General features: G+C 40.0%; 3 protein-coding genes across 3 annotated transcripts in view; 1 reads left to right on the forward strand and 2 right to left on the reverse strand.

The window, feature by feature from the left end:
* The window catches only part of bcl7a (BAF chromatin remodeling complex subunit BCL7A), a 30,570-nt gene extending 16,606 nt beyond the window's left edge, over positions 1 to 13,964 (reverse strand). The window contains exon 1 of the mRNA XM_008287346.1: positions 13,955 to 13,964. The gene's annotated coding sequence lies outside the window, so the exon portion shown is untranslated. The remainder of the gene's footprint in view (positions 1 to 13,954) is intronic.
* On the forward strand, positions 1,646 to 8,762 carry eif2b1 (eukaryotic translation initiation factor 2B, subunit 1 alpha). Its single transcript, XM_008287345.1, has 9 exons — positions 1,646 to 1,939; positions 2,023 to 2,124; positions 3,034 to 3,170; positions 5,210 to 5,326; positions 5,402 to 5,514; positions 5,591 to 5,659; positions 6,640 to 6,715; positions 7,692 to 7,817; positions 8,524 to 8,762. Exons 1-9 carry the CDS (start codon positions 1,927 to 1,929, stop codon positions 8,677 to 8,679), a joined length of 909 nt encoding a protein of 302 aa, XP_008285567.1. The 5' UTR covers positions 1,646 to 1,926; the 3' UTR covers positions 8,680 to 8,762.
* ddx55 (DEAD (Asp-Glu-Ala-Asp) box polypeptide 55) lies at positions 8,725 to 14,657 on the reverse strand. Its single transcript, XM_008287344.1, has 14 exons — positions 14,474 to 14,657; positions 14,343 to 14,393; positions 13,363 to 13,449; positions 13,138 to 13,229; positions 12,981 to 13,043; positions 12,342 to 12,491; positions 11,981 to 12,173; positions 11,815 to 11,897; positions 11,466 to 11,597; positions 11,295 to 11,387; positions 10,569 to 10,683; positions 9,844 to 10,012; positions 9,007 to 9,293; positions 8,725 to 8,921 (listed from the first exon to the last, which is right to left on the reverse strand). The coding sequence occupies exons 1-14, from the start codon at positions 14,579 to 14,581 to the stop codon at positions 8,739 to 8,741; spliced, it is 1,806 nt and encodes a 601-aa protein (XP_008285566.1). The 5' UTR covers positions 14,582 to 14,657; the 3' UTR covers positions 8,725 to 8,738.
* Positions 14,658 to 16,537: the final 1,880 nt, after the last annotated feature.

A 16,537-nucleotide genomic window follows, 5' to 3' on the forward strand; every position in this document is an offset into this window, starting at 1 on the left:
TCATGACCAGCGGTGGTGTCTAGGAACTGTGGGCTCAGGTCTTATCTGCACATTTTTAATGTTTTGTTGTCATCACAACCAACATTTTGTTCTTAAACATATATTCATCCTGATCTACGAATGAGACTCTCAGCACACAAAGAAAAATTATGTATTGACTTAAGTCACATTCGTCCACTGGTGTAGAGTCCATCCTCCCAACCACATGGCTCCAGGGTCAATCCTAACTGTTCTGCCTCCTCTATGTCGTCCTTTAAAGAACGTGTCAACTGCATTTGGACTGAACAATTTTACATGAGTGTGTGTCTTTACACTTGTAGTTTATTCCCACTCAGCAACGGAGAGAATCATTTATTGATTTCATTCAAAACTAATTTTTGCAAAATGATCAAAAAGTCAGACAAAAATATCACAGACAAAACCCTACAAAGAGACAAAAAAGCCACTAGAGACAAAAAACGACCACAAACAGACACAAAATCTCCATTAAAAGACACACAACAGCCCAAAAAAATCAAAAGCCACAGAAAGAAAAACAAAACAACCACCAAAGATACAAAAGGTATACAAAAAAACACAAAACAGCCTTAAGGAGACACAAATCCTCATCAATGAGACACAAAACATCCCTAAAAAGACCCAAAATAACCACAAAAAGACATAAAATCTCCACAGATAGATGCAAAACAAATGCATTTCAGATATTTTTGGTTACCCCTTGACCTTTCCCAGTGTGTCAACGTTTTTTTCAATTGTACACAAAAAATATGAATATGTTCCATTAGATAATATTACATTGTGGTCTACCGCCTCTCTATGAGAGCATTTGACTAAACCTTGAATGAAGTTGATATAAAATTCAAAGGGATCATGTTGCCCTCTGGGGGTTTAATAAACAACTGCAGGAAAAAATGAACAAAGACTGTAAGACTGTTTTATACATTTATTAACAACAAAAACACATAACAACAAAAACAGGACTGCTCTTCAGTTGAAGAATATAGGAAATGTTTGTCACTCTGTCATGTGTGTGCAGCATGCAGAATTGAATAACAAGCTTCTAACACATTATAATGTAGTTGGAAGCAGAGGCATGAGCATTTTGAAGTGTTTATCAATGTGCAACTTTTTCCAGCAATTATAACTTCTCAAATGAAGGCATCTTTTGTGTTACTACAACTTTCGTGTTGTGTTATTGTTGTTTTTGTGGTCATTGTGCTTGACTGTCTTATGTATTTGCTTCTATCTACATATAGCTTTCACTGACATCATTTTGTGATAACCTTGCAATTTTTTAAGGTAATGTCTCTCTTTTTGGTTATGTTATATGTTTTTGAGATTGTTTAATCTATATTTGTAGTCATGCTGATTCTCTTTACAGTAGTTGTGTTCAGTTTGCGTGATTGTGTCAAAATTTTTTGCATTTTGAGGTTGTTTTGTGCTTCGTTGTGGCACATTTACGTCTCTTCTCAGTCAGTAAAAATATAAATAATTACAAGCCCCCCTGTGATGCACTAGTTTAAGACTAAATCTCTCCAACAAATCCATCTCAGCCATCAATATTAACTTCACCTCGACATTTCCGACAGCACGAGAAGGCGGCACGCTGCTGTTGAGGAGTGACGTCCTGCGTCATCACCATGCGACACGTCAACACGCCGCTGTTTGCAGGATGAGCTAACACTGTGCAACTCAGCAAATAGAGGCAACAAAACTTTTCACACCGAATTTAGCGTCTTTCTCCTGCTTCTCTTTGAGAAGTGTGACTGCTGTTGTTAATTTTAAACATTTATTTCAAGTCTTGTGAGTAACTGACACTGAACCGCCTTGGCGGTTCTGGCATGTGTTCGAAACATTAGGACTCACTAAATCCTGTAGAATTCCTCTGTTTTTGTTTGGACATTACGAACTGAGGCTGCTTTCAGAATGAATGAAGAAGGTAAGCTGTCTCTTGTGTCTGTTATCCAGCCATGTTTTGTGTCCAGGAATATTAACCTCAGTATGTCGTGGTGTCCCCGACAGAGCTGGTCGAGTATTTCAGGGCTCAGATGAGGAAAGACCCAGACATGGCCTCTGCTGTGGCTGCCATCCGCACTCTGCTGGAGTTCCTCAAGAGAGACAAAGGTGGGTTTACAACAGTTTTTATATCCTCCCTGTAAACATAGTGTAGATATGACAAGTCAAGGTAAACTTGTGTCAAATCTATCCCGGGAGCAATGTAGTGTAAACTAGAAAAAATGCAGAGAAATTGCCTGTTTGGTTTGGTTTTAGCTGTTCACTCAAATAAAATAGTGAAGCTGTCTTTATACTCTGTGTGGTATTCTCGCCGAGACTTGACAAGTCTCAGTAAAGTGGGATTTGATCTAGATCTAGTGTAATGTTGTATAGATGTGAAAACAATAAAATGCCACCTTTTTCGTTGTTTTCACAAAAAAAATTGTGTTTTAAACAGTCTTTATAGTCTCCCTGCTAGCCCAGTCTCGACTTGAGAAGTCAAGGTAACATGGTCTTTGATCTAGACCTAGTCCAATGCCGTCTAGATTGGGAAAAAGTTTGTAAAATTACATTATTTTCACTGTTTTCAGAAATGAAGTAACATTTATACACTCTCTGATAACTTAGTGTAGATATGACAAATCTAAGTAAATACATTTTTGACGAAGACCTGGGTATGTGGTTTAGATGTGGGAAAGTAGTGTAATTTGCCCTTTTTCATACTTTTCAAAACAATGTTGTAAACACTCTTTACATCCCTGTTAACCTAGTCTAGCCTTGAGAAGTCTACTTCCAGGAATTTTTGATCGACATCTGGAGCAATGTGGTCCAGATGTGAAAAAAGCAGGAAAATTACCTCTGTTTGCTGTTTTCATAAAAGTTACCTGAGGTGTGAAAAAGACTGGTGTTTTCAGTTTTCAGTCTGAAACTGTTTTCTAACCAGCTACTGAAACCCTAGGGATGTATATTTGTATTGAATATTGGGGGAAATTCAGCATTGTCTGCACATATTCTAACAAATTGTCTCTGCCCCTTCAGGTGAGACCATCCTGGGCCTGAGAGAGAGTCTGACATCAGCCACTACCTGCCTGACAGGAGTGGATTCCTCTGTGGCCGTCTCATCAGGAGGGGAGCTCTTTCTGCGCTTCATTAGCCTTACATCACTGGAGCACCAGGTGAGAAAAGACATCTTCATGTTCAGTATTCTTCAATAAGTCCTGAGTGAAATGGTCAGTGTCCACCAGGTCTACTGTGAGTTACAGACTAAAAACTAACTAAGGCTGCACAGCTGATACCTTTTTCCAAATAACTTAAAACAAACAAAACAAAACAAGAAAAACATAAAAGTTTTACACCAATCTGCCACAAAATTAAAACTACTGACAGGTAAATTAATTATCTGTTTACAATGGCTTCTTTCAGTAGGTTGAGCAAGTGAACATTCAGTTCTTGAAGTTGATGTGTTGGAAGCAGGAAAATGGACGCAATTGTTTAATGGAGAAAAAAATTGACTAATTAAGTTATATTTTAGGGACTGCAAGGTGGCTCGGTGGTTAGCACCGTTGCCTCGCAGCTAGAAGGTTGCCAGTTCACGTCCTGGTGAGGACGCCCAGGATCTTTCTGCGTGGAGTTTGCATGTTCTCCCCGTGCAGCGTGGGTTCTATTGTCCGTAGGTGTGAATGTGAGTGTGCTTGGTTGTCTGTCTCTAAGTGTAGCCCTGTGATAGACTGGTGACCTGTCCANCTTCATGTTCAGTATTCTTCAATAAGTCCTGAGTGAAATGGTCAGTGTCCACCAGGTCTACTGTGAGTTACAGACTAAAAACTAACTAAGGCTGCGCAGCTGATACTTTTTTCCAAATAATTAAAAAAAAACAAAAAAAACAAAACAAACGAAAAACAAACATAAAAGTTTTACACAAATCTGCCACAAAATTAAAACTACTGACAGGTAAATTAATTATCTGTTTACAGTGGCTTCTTTCAGTAGGTTGGATATATAGGGAAGCAAGTGAACTTTCAGTTCTTGAAGTTGATGTGTTGGAAGCAGGAAAAATGGGCACCCTATTGTTTAATGAAGAAAATAATTGACTAATTAAGTTTTGTTTTAGGGGCTGCAAGGTGGATCAGTGCTTAGCACCGTTGCCTCGCAGCTAGAAGGTCGCCAGTTCGCGTCCCGGTGAGGACGCCCAGGATCTTGCAGGAGTTTACATGTTCTCCCCGTGCAGCGTGGGCTCTCTCCGGGTTCTCCGGCTTTCTCCCACAAGGTCCAAAAACATGTTGAGGTTAATTGGTGATTCTAAATTGTCCGTAGTCGTGAATGTGAGTGTGCTTGGTTGTCTGTCTCTAAGTGTAGCCCTGTGATAGACTGGTGACCTGTCCAGGGTGTCCCCTACCTTCACCCTAAGCCAGCTGGGATAGGCTCCAGCCCCCCACGACCCTAGTGAGGATTAAGCGGTGTGTAGATAATGGATGGATGGATTTGACAATTTTTTCCAACAGCCTTTAGTCATGGAAAATGAGAACTGTGAAGGATTTTTTTTTTTTTTCCTATCAAGTTAAAAAAAAGATGCAGCATGATATATCTGATTTCATTTACCTTCAGCATTGCAGTGTTAATGCTGAAAAAGAATAATGTGCAGCCTTAGCCATTCATCCATTATCTATTTACTGCTTAATCCTCACTAGGGGGGCTAGAGTCTATCTTAACTGACTCAGGGCAAAGGCAGGGGACACCCTGGACAGGTCATCAGTCTATCGCAGGGCCACACTTAGAGACAGACAACCAAGCACACTCACATTCACACCTACGGACAATTTAGAATCACCAATTAACCTCAACATGTTTTTGAACTGTGTGGGAGGAAGCCGGAGAACCCGGAGAGAACCCACGCTGCACGGGGAGAACATGTAAACTCCACGCAGAAAGATCACGGGTGTCCTAATCGGGATGCAAACTGGAGATCTTCTAGCTGCGAGGCAACGGTGCTAACCACAGAGCCACCTTGCAGCCCAAACCTTAGTCAGTGTTTCTAAAATTCTGTTAATTTTTAATTCCTGGCTTACCAAGAAGTATTTCTCTTGGTATATTTTCTCGATTAACGGGTGTTTATTTTCTTTACTCAAATTAATGTTTTTGGTTCTTAATGACAGAAGAACCAAAGTCTGTCTCTTCTCCAGTCTTTGTTCTGACTAACAGTTGTTCACCTCATCAGGATCTGTCTCGCTGTAAGAAGGTGATGGAGGAGAGAGGAGAACTATTTCTAGAGAAGATTTCCATGTCCAGAGCAAAGGTTGCAAAGCTCTGTCACACATTCATCAAAGATGGCGCTGTAAGTGTACACTGCATCTCATTTCTTGCTCCTTTCATGCAGTTGGCTCAGTGACTTATTTTCCCTCTCGGTCAGAAAATCCTGACTCACTCGTATTCCAGAGTCGTCCTCAGAGTTCTGGAAAAAGCCGCCGCTGAGAAGAAACGCTTCTCTGTGTATGTGACTGAATCGCAGCCTGACGCAGCTGGGTGAGTGTCTCTAAACTGCATTCTGCTTTTATTCTAAGGGATAAACACTTACTCAGTTTGTTTCTTCTGTATTCAGGCAACAGATGGCCGAAGCGCTGAGGAAACTCAATGTTCCAGTAACAGTCGTCCTGGATGCAGCTGTGGGGTAAATATAGTTGTTATCACAATTTTATTTTAACACTTTGAACTCCAAAACCCACCAGAGGGTTTAAAGGCAAGTTATACTGCACAGAGAACATTTGAGTTCTCTTTGCCTCTAGACATGATTGTGCCATTCCCATAGAGGTGGCAGATTTTATATCGTAATAAAAAAATGAGCCCACAGTGAGGAAAAACATCCAGAAACTACTTAGAGTTCAGTGTGCCAAGTGTCACACTTGTCTTTGGTGATAAACTAGTATATAGTGGTTTTTGCTATGGGTATGTGACACGCCAGGTAAGCACTGGTCTTCTGATGGCACCAAGTCCACGAACAAACTTTATGATGAGAACTGTTGGTTATAGAGGGGTCTCAGTTTGGAACATGCTCCCTACCAGTTTTAGACAGAATATTTATAGGTATTCCTTTAAGAAGTCACTAAAACTCAAACTGATGAACCACATGTAAATTTGGTTATGGCAGATGTGGAACTTTTTTTTTTTTAATGAATTTTGTTTTCTTTACTCGGTGCTGTGAGTCTGTGACCATTTTTGATTTCTTTAAAAACTTTTCTTGTCTTAACTTTGGGTAGATATAAATCAGGGATCTCCAACTCTGGTCCTCATGAGCTACCATCCTGTAGGTTTTAGACGTTTCCATACTGCAACACACCTGACTCAAATTAATGGATCTCTACCAGCTTGTTGTCAAGTTCTACACAAGTCTGTTAATGATCCATTAATTTGAGTCAGGTCGGAAACGTCTAAAACCTACAGGACGGTAGCTCACGAGGACCAGAGTTGGAGATCTCTGATATAAATTATGTTGTCTCACTGATATTCTGTGACTTTAATTTGATGTATTTTTAATGTTGTTTTGTGAATGGACCCCAGGCAGACTAGCAGCCACCTTGTGGAACCTAATGGGGATCAAAATAAATAAGTAGGAATCTGGATTAATTTAATATTTTTTATCAATTGTTTCAGGTATGTCTTGGAGAAAGTGGACCTAGTTATTGTTGGTGCAGAGGGAGTTGTGGAGAGTGGAGGGATCATCAACAAGGTGAGCAAGTCTCACTGCACCACTCTGGCATTCTGCTTTTGGGTAAAAAATGCTTTGGCATGTTTGTATGTCTGAAAGTGAACTCTTCAAACCATTCACAGCCATTGCGGGCGGGGCTAAGCAAAGGACGTGACTCCAGAGCTCCCTCAAAATAGTGAAAGGTGGAATTGTTGTGGCGGAACATTAGCATGCAGGGAGACGAGCACTGTGATTAAAATGGATAATCCACCACGAAAAACTATCTTTACTGCACAATCCACATCCTCAACAAAACTTGACATTTTCAGCGTGGTAGGTTGCTGCCTGGAGGTTGTTGTTGTGTCCCATAGCGAAGAAAATGGTAACACACAGATAGCAACAGGGGAGACTTCCCACTGAAATCATCAGTGCCTTATACCTGCATCCTTTATCTGGTGAGTCAGACTGGGTCAACTTCCCAAGGAGGAAACACTTGATGCAGAGCTGGGTATTGATTTGCTAAAAAGGCAAAATTTCAGTCACTTCTGGCGTCATCGGTCACATGTAAGTGCTGTTACTGCCTGATATAGCTGTGTAAAAAATATAGTTTATATTTTACTCAGTAATATATACCCTTTGTGCTGTTGCTGTAACAGAATTTACCTGCACAGCTTCATCTCATATTAACTCCTTCATTCAGTTTTGTGTCTGCTAATAAACCTGCTGCAATTCCATTCAGGCCACAAACCTTAATAGAATCAGATGCTTGGTTTACATCAGAGGGCTGGACTATGAAGCATGTTTGACAAAATCAGGCTTTCTTTGTGTCAGCTGACTCAAAATAACCTAAAACCCCAGTCACAGATATGGAGTATCACCACGGTGGTCATCAACCGTCTTATCACGACTTTCTTCCTCATGACCCACTAAACTTGCTTTGTGATACAGATCTCAGTTATAAGATACATGTGATGTTGCTGGTGATACAAGAGATCTCACTGTGCTTTTGTTCTTGCAGATCGGCACTTATCAGATGGCCTTGTGCTCTAAAGCTCATAACAAGCCCTTCTACGTCGTGGCTGAGAGCTTCAAATTCGTACGCCTGTATCCACTCAACCAACAGGACGTGCCGGATAAATTTAAGGTATGACTTTGTACCACAGACTGAATATAAAAGTAGGGCGACAACCACCATTGCTTCCATTGCCAGTTATTTTCTTGCCTAATAAGTTGTTGGGTCTATAAAATGTCAGAAACCCAAAGATGCTCAGTTTACTGTCATAAAGGAGGAAAGAAACCAGAAAATATACACATTTGAGAGGCTGGAATCTGACAATTTACGATTGTCGAAATAGTTGGTGATTATTTAATTTGCTAATCAGTCAATTGCTGCAGCTATTAAATAATGGATGGTTTGTAAACTGCAGTTTTGAAACCACATGTAGTCTCAGAACTCTTTGATTGCATCTCAAACAGTAGTGAAAAAAAAAACCCTGCTTTATTGTCTATTTTCCTCTGAATGGGGCCATAATTTACAAAATGAACATCGTGTTGTATTGACGGAGACTTGAAACAAGTGATTGAGACTACAAACATGTTAGGAAAAGGTTTACTGAGGTAACAAATGAAGTGAGAATTAGGGTTATTTTCTCATAGACTTCTGTACAATTGGACTTCTTTTTGCAGCCAGATCAGTCGCCCCCTGCTGTCTGTAAGAAGGAATACAGGTTTAAGGCTTTACTTTTCAGAGCTGGAGGCTACATCTATCTTTTAAATGTAGTCTATGCTTTACATTTCGTTTTTTTCTCCTAGTAGAATTCATCTTAAATGTCTTGTCTTTGCCTCCACAGTACAAAGCAGACACCCTGAAGACGGTACAGAACCTTTCAGAGGAGCATCCGATGATCGATTACACCCCTCCCTCCCTCATCACCCTCCTCTTCACCGACCTGGGAGTCCTCACTCCCTCTGCCGTCAGCGATGAACTCATCAAACTTTATTTATAACTGTGCTTCACATCTTCCAATAAAAACCCTTTTCAAAAGGTAAACGAAGGTCAAGAGTTTTAAGTGGCCTCCACTTGAATGCAGCTGCTTTGTCCTCGTTCGTCTGATTTGTGTTTTGACTTTGGTCCACTGGTTATCTGTGTCTCAAAGTCCTCCTCGCTGATTTGACCTTTCTTTAGTTTCTTGAGGAGGCGGGTGTCATTTAAAAGCTCTTTCATGTCTTCATCTTCAACATCAGAGCCCTGCAGAAATAGAAGTTAAAAGGAGCCATGAAAACTAGAAATCTAGTTGTCTGATGTATTTATCAACAGCAGTTAATGAAAATACCTCGCCGCGCTTCCTCTTGGCGTCCTTCTTTTTCCTGCGTTCCTTTTTGGTCTTCTGTTTGGACCAGGCTTTGTTTTTTTCAAACTTCCTCTTGGGAAGTATCACCTTGTCTTTGAGCTCAGCCAGCATCTTCTGCCTCTGCTTCTCCCGGTTCTTGTCCTTGTAGCGGATGGTGTCTGTGTCCACTGTCTCCTTGGTGAACTGAGGAAATGTTTTCCCCCTCAGTTCTGGCATCTTTGGCATGCGAAGGAGCGCAAAGCCACGGGCCAAAGAGGCAAAGTCCAGATCTACCCGAAGAAAATGTGGCAGAAAATGTTAGATTCGTCTTTAACCGTCTGCACACCAAAAGCTGCCGGCAAGTTTGGGAGACATGTTGTTAAAGAATTGCTGAAAATACACTATTTATTCGTGCTACAAAAACAGAGGGAATCGTCAGATTTTATACTTTCCACTGGTCCTTTAACTACTCATCTCTGATGTGTGACTCTATCAGGAACAAATCTATGCTTAAAACTCTGCTATTTTATCAAAATCACTTTATTCTACAAGTTTCATTTAAAAAATGTGCAAAAAACAAAAACTTTTCACCAGATTCTGAAAAAAAAAAAAAAACTAATTGTTAAAAAGCTAGTTTTTACATTTTAGCTTGATTTACCAAATACTTTCAGATATTTAAGTCTTTTTTTATTGCCAATCACTCACTTTCAGCACATTTTTTCTGCACATTTAAGTTTGAGGTTGTGGAAAAATGAGCCAACAGTAATGGAAAATGTGACGGGAGCAAAAAAAAAGTCAGACAAACTGCTTGAAGTTCAAAGGCTTAAATTCCTTTTTTACCTTTGACCCTGAAGATGAGGCTGCATTCGTGTTTGGCGTAGGCCTGGACATACGAGACAAAGGCCCTCATGCCTCTGTCAAACATGGCGCGGTCCGCCAGAGCCATGGCCTTCACTTTGGGCAGCACGTCCACAACATCGCTGACCGGGTTCATCTGCTGCAGCGGGCACTGAAAGAGATGTGGTTACACATTTATTTTACATTTTCCATCAACTCCAACTAATTTCCATTAAATTTTCATCACAATTTCCAAAAAATGTGCTGCAAATTACAAAAATATTATAAAGATAATCTTGCAATTTGATGCTTATGATAAGGAAAAACAAGACCCAGCTGCAACAATTATGTTAGTTTTTAAGGAGCGTAGTAGGAAACATGTATTACAAAAGGAACAAATAGAAACATAAATTCTGCAGACATGGATCTGCAAGATAATCTGTAAATATCAAATAATTGACATTTATGTTAAATATTGGTTGAATTGCATCTAAATTCCTTTATTTTGTGTTTCAAGTTGAAAAAATTATCAACAAATCAAACTCCACGCTGTTAAATATCACTGACTCAGCAGTTATACGACAAACATATTTCTACATGGTGTCCTCAGAGTGAACTTGTAAAATAAATGCTTTTCATTTGCCTGCCAAACAACTGACCAACTTCTTTTGTAAAAACAAATGAGTAACAACAGAAGTGATGGATTCCACCGTTTCCAGTGGACTCACCTTCTGGTTGATGGACAAGAAGTTGACGTAGGATTCCTCCATTGGCAGCAGGAAGACGAGGGCGTTACCGTAGTTACCGATACGTGCTGTTCGTCCACATCGATGTACAAAGGCGCTAAGACACACAGAAGAAGTAAACATGGGCAAAAAGGATAAAACACAACGAAACATGTTTGTATTCTCCTAATTAAGGTTTCCCACTCAAAGTAGAACAATACAAATGTGTTCTAACAAATTTTTAGTATGAGTCTGTTCTCTGAAAGAAAGAAATCCCTTTTTAAGAAATGAAACAATGTATTTGTGACCTCTTTTTATAGGGATTGTTTAAATAAATGAAAAAATGTCGCTTGATTTCAAGCATGCTTTTTTTTAAGTCGTAAAATTACACTGAGCTGCTAGAAACTGTAAAAACAGAAAAATCATTAGACTTTCACCTTTAAATGGCTCTTGAGCTACTCATCTGTGACATGTGCTTCCATCAGGAAAAACAACCAAATCTAAGCTTAAAATTGTGATATTTAAAAATAAATGAGTTCTCTATTCTTCTAGTCACAGTCCTGATGTTTCCACAGCATTGCAGGACTTAATTATACAGTAAAAAATTAGACCACAGTGAGGAAAAACGTGACGGGAGCAACAAACGCCCAGAAACTGTCTGGAGTTCAGAGGGTTAATTATGAAAACTGTTTGTACTCTAATTTGACCTTTCACACTCGGTTTCCTCACCTGGCGCTGCTGGGAGGATCGTACTGCAGCACCCAGTTAACATCAGGGATATCAATGCCTCTGGCCATTACGTCTGTACACACCAAGATCCCACTGCAACATGACAACAAAAGAGATGTAAACAACTAAGCTAGATAAACTGCACCATGAAAGAAAAAAAATGATTGGCACCTTTTCAGGGTCCTAAAGTCAGCAAAGATGCTGTTGCGCTTGTTTTTCATCTTGCCGTGGATGCAGTGGACGGTGACCTTCTTGACCAGCACCTCCAGAGCTCGGCCGTAGTACTCCACACATGCACAGGTGCTGATGGTTGGATTTAAAAAAGAAAAAGTCAAGTGACCTGACCTCATTTATTGCTGACCATTATTAGTTGAGTAAAAACTGTCTACATGACACCTTTCATGGTTTTGACTCTTACTATTAGCATGTTTTACTTCAGGGTAGAAGCTGCATGTTTTAGTAAGTGCAGACAGGTAGATTAAAACATGGAATATGACTTCATAAAGTTTCTGCCACATACCTAAAGAACACCAGGTGCTTCTCGTGCTTGTGTTGCCTCAGAAAAGCCACCAGGTTGTTGAACTTGTCCTCTGATCTGCAAATCTGAAATGACAACATGAGAATGTTCACGTCTCTTCTACACCTTAATTTTGAGCTGACCGACCCTACGTCACTGCCACACTCACAGTGTAGTAGTTGGAGAGCCTGGAGGGCGTCTTCTGAGCAGCAGCGGTAGCAGCCAAGCCTTTCTCTTTGACAGTGATGCGTACGGGGTTCCTGAGGCCAGCCCTCACCAGCTTCTCCAGCTCCTGAGTCTGGGTGGCTGAAAACAGGCCTGTACGCCTCTGTTTGGGCAGGTAGCTCAGGATGGTGTTCAGACTGGACACACAAACGCTCCGTTAGTGGTAATACGACTTAAATACACTTCAGACTGGAAGCGTTTGGACAGCTGCATACATTTTGTACTTTAAGCACATTTAGTTTGAAACACAGAGCCAGAAAAACAAAAACAACAATAATACAGAAATATTCATGTGTACTCTGTACCTGGCCTCAAAGCCCATGTCGAGCAATCTGTCAGCCTCGTCCAGAACCAGCACATCCAGACTCTTTACTGAGCTGGCCAAGTCCAGCCCATCAGACTTCCTCCTGAACATGTCCTCCAAACGGCCTGGCGTGGCAATCACAATGTTTGCCCTGAAAAACAAAGACACACAAACGTAAGTCGGCAAGAAAGACAATCATTCTGTCAGTTTTTTCTTTTATTACCGATTTGACCAATGGGATAGCAGACTTTGGTTAAACAGCAAAAGGTGGTGAATCATACAGTTTGTGTGCATGTTTACTTCAGAGCACATGAGCAAATTCCAGATATTGTGGATAACAAGTGAGAGCAAGTCTGTTATCTGCACGTTTTTCCCTTTTAAATAACAAACGCCTATTGATTGAAGGTTCTAGTGTTTTCTGGTATCCAACAAGAAACTACTTTTCCATCCAAAACTGACTTATTGTTAATCTAGTTTCGATTATTTTACTGTTTTTTAAATCCATTTCATGTATTACCTTTTTGGTTTATTTCTTTACTTATTGTTCAGTGTCATTACCAGCTTTTCAGCTGCTAGGAAGCAGTTTTAACTAAACTAAGTTGTTTGAAAAGTGCTACACAAACACGTTTGACTGACATACCCCTGATTCTTGAACTTCTCCACATCTTCTATTGGGTTGCTGCCACCAATCAGTAAAATCTGCCTGAAACACAAAAAGCAGAAAAACAATAATAATAATTTTTAAAAATTTATTTAAAACATGTAATTAACATTTCCTGCAGTGACCTTCTACTTACGTAAACTGTGGAAATTTCTGAATGAACTGCTCCATCACTTCACTGATCTGGAGGGCCAGTTCTCTGGTGGGAGTGACCACCAAGGCACCAACCTGCAGAGAGTAATATAAAACATGTTTTCTGGGCTTTGTATTTATAAGGCTTTATCATCAAGCTTTGAATTTCCCGACTCTACGTCTTGGATAGCAACACTCCCAGCATCCAGGAACAGGCAGTCATCCTCACCTGCATCTTCTTTAGCTTCTCTTCTCGCTTCAGGAGCAGTTCTATAATAGGAATGACAAAGGCCAGCGTCTTTCCACTCCCAGTCACCTGCAGTGAAATAACACTCAGTGAGCCTGGAAAGCCTTACAGTGAGTCAGATAACTACTCCAGCAGACCTTAGAGGGCTGTACTGGATTTCAGTTTACACAGGACAGTAGTTAAGGAGACTTGGAACCCCTGTCTTTTTAATTAAGTTGAAAGAGTAATACACGTAACAGATCTATTTATGTATTTATTAGTTTGGAAACACAACTACAGAAGGAAAGTTTCATTTGTTTCCATATATCACCTTCATTAATAGGCATTTTTTAAAAGAAACTCAACTGTTTGCTTGTTTAAATGTGTCTACTAAACCAACAGTCTCTGTGACATATGCTTATCTTTTTGCATGACTGCAAATCTGTGTATGAATTCACAATTATTGAACTGACTTCCCCACTGAAGGTTGCTCCATAGCTCTTATATTTCCCAGTGCTGTTTTCATACAATGCTGCTGTATTGCATATGAGATCATTGGATGTTTAACGTGATAAGTATGTTCTACATTTTTCACTTTGATTGTGGTAAATGCAGATTCTGTGTGGTTCTTGTAGACCATCCAGATAAAAATCCATCCATCCATTATCTATACACAGCTTAATCCTCTCTAGGGTAACGGGGGGCTGGAGTCTATCCCAGTCGACTCAGGGCGAAAGGGACACCCTGGACAGGTCACCAGTCGATCACAGGGCTACACTTAGAGACAGACAACCAAGCACACTCACATTCACACCTATGGACAATCTAGAATCACCAGTTAACCTCAACATGTTTTTTCCCAGGGCACTCTGAGCCAACTGGATACACTGGAGGTCTGACACACGTGCTACATCTTGTCCTTACTCAGTTACCGTAATTAAACCAGTTAACTAGTAGCCCTGGTTAACTGGTGAAGCACTTACCGCCTCGGCAGCCACATCTTTGTTGCTCATGAACAGCGGAATGCAGGCGGACTACAGAGAGAGAACAGCATGATATCAGATGGAGTGTTTACAGCAGAGAGGACAGACGCTGCTGGGAAGTTGCGGCTCACCTGTACAGGTGTCATGTGCGTAAACTTGAGCTCATCGAGCGTTTCTAGAATCTTATCGTTGAGTTTAACCGGTAAACTTTCCCACGTCCCGTCTGTCGTGTCGGCCATCCTGCAGAGAGAACATGAGCCGGCCAAAGGTGCTAGCAGGTTGTTAGCTACTCAACTGCACGCTGCTTCTGTTTTCCTGTGCGCTGATGTTTACAGTCCGGCAGGGAACTGAAGCCGTACTGTATGGTTCCGCATAATAGATTGTAGCTTTTATTTAACGTCCTTTTCTTTTTGTACAATGCAGCTGAGTGTATCTTTTTTTTTTTTTTTTTAAATGCTGTGTCTTTATATAAAGAGCTACATATTAAATTGTGATTTGGCATAAATATAATTTTATGAAGCATGATACTAAAATACATAAATAAACACAAAATTCTAAATACATTTTACAGTAAATTTTCTGGAAAAAAGAGAAAAGAAATGTATGTTGGCATTACTGGCATAAAAATCAAAATAACTGTTATTTTACACACTTTTTACAACAATTTTCCTGTCAAATGATAGTAAAATACTGGTGGTTGTGGTTGCCATTATTTGACTATATTTCTCCAGTGTTACAAATGTAATTTACTTAAACAGGTAATGCCTGTAGATGACTACAGCAAAAAAAAAAATCTGTGTTTTAATAAATAGTAATTTGTTTGTTTGCAATGTTTGGCTGTAAAAATGACACTGTTTTTCACTCTATTAAAATCAGAAAAATATATGATTGTTTTACAGATTATTACATATACTAATGACTGAAAATGGTAAATATTTTTTTACAGTTATTTTACAGATTTCCCAGTTTTGTTGTTGTTGTTGTTGTTGTTTTTTAAATAGATGTATTAACTGGTAAACTCACTGAAAAACTGTTACTCAACATGCTGAATATAAAAAAAAACAAACAAAAAAAAATCTGTATTTTTGTTTCAAAAAGCAGCAGATTTTATTGTATTTAACCATATTCTGCCACAGTTATGATGTGGCTGTATTTTTACAGTAATGTATTACTGTTTATATAATTTTTAAAAAGCACAAAACTATTGTCCATTTTTTAAGTTGTTTTCTGATTATTTTTTTTGTTAACAGCTTCACAAGCAGCAGTGAGACAACTTGAGTGATATCAGGCTGCAAGGACATAAAAATTATTTTCCCAGTAACTGTCCAGCATCTGCTACAACACACTCCTGACTGCATCTTCTGTTAGTGAATATGAAAGTTCAGGTGAAGGCTGAATGACTGCTAATTCTTCCTCTACATATCTGTATTTTGCAGATTCAGAGATTGTCTTTGACTCTGGAACTGTTGAAATCTAATAGGTCTGTCAGCTGATGACAGACATCATTTGTGGGCTTCTTTGTGAATTCATCACAGGCAGAGATGTTTCCGAGATGTTTGCAGACAGACATTGCACATGCCTGGCAGAAAAAAACTCCTGCAGCAAACCCTCAACATGATCCTTGACAGTTTGCATGCTGTTATCACTTTCCTGATGATATCGCTGCTCAGTTGTATCAATGGCTGTGGTCCTGCTGATCGTAGCACAAGCCCCAAGTGAGGACTTGAAAGAGCCCCATACTGCTCCAGGTGGAGTGAAGCCTGAATAGCAGCAGCAGTGAGGTCCTTTATTTAGGTGTTTATGAGATGATAATCGCAGACTAACTGACTAAATCAGCACCATCTCTGGTGAATCCCAGGGGCAGCATCTAGAGAAGATGAGCCAATAAAGGCCTTCCAAGTTGATCTCAGGTTACACCTGGAAGCATCCACATAGTCAAAAGTCTGCAGAGTTTCATGATTGTTTGAACAATGCCAGCTGCTACAGCTCAAGCCTGCAGAGTGGCCTCGAATGGATGCACAGTTCTTCCAGAATCTGAAGCTGAGTTACTGCCTGCCAAGCTCAGAGATGCTCTGCTTCACAGACTTACTTTGCAAGGATGGAACTCACAGCCTTGGTGGCTGCAGCATCAAAGATGTCTGATATGAACTTCTGTGTGAATCTGTTTTTAGAAGATACCTGTTTCCTGTGTGGTT

Source organism: Stegastes partitus, unplaced genomic scaffold, assembly GCF_000690725.1.
Source record: "Stegastes partitus isolate 25-593 unplaced genomic scaffold, Stegastes_partitus-1.0.2 Scaffold496, whole genome shotgun sequence".
Lineage (NCBI taxonomy): Eukaryota > Metazoa > Chordata > Actinopteri > Pomacentridae > Stegastes > Stegastes partitus.

Bases quoted from the DNA above. Each gene is read 5' to 3' on its own strand.
- eif2b1 (XM_008287345.1), top strand. The intron at 6,716-7,691 runs GTGAGCAAGTCT...TTGTTCTTGCAG, and splicing joins GTGGAGGGATCATCAACAAG to ATCGGCACTTATCAGATGGC. The intron at 7,818-8,523 runs GTATGACTTTGT...TTGCCTCCACAG, and splicing joins ACGTGCCGGATAAATTTAAG to TACAAAGCAGACACCCTGAA.
- ddx55 (XM_008287344.1), bottom strand. From the start codon at position 14,581: ATGGCCGACACGACAGACGGGACGTGGGAAAGTTTACCGGTTAAACTC. The intron at 13,450-14,342 runs GTAAGTGCTTCA...ATTTCACTGCAG, and splicing joins AAGATGTGGCTGCCGAGGCG to GTGACTGGGAGTGGAAAGAC. The intron at 10,684-11,294 runs GTGAGGAAACCG...TGTGTGTCTTAG, and splicing joins GATCCTCCCAGCAGCGCCAG to CGCCTTTGTACATCGATGTG.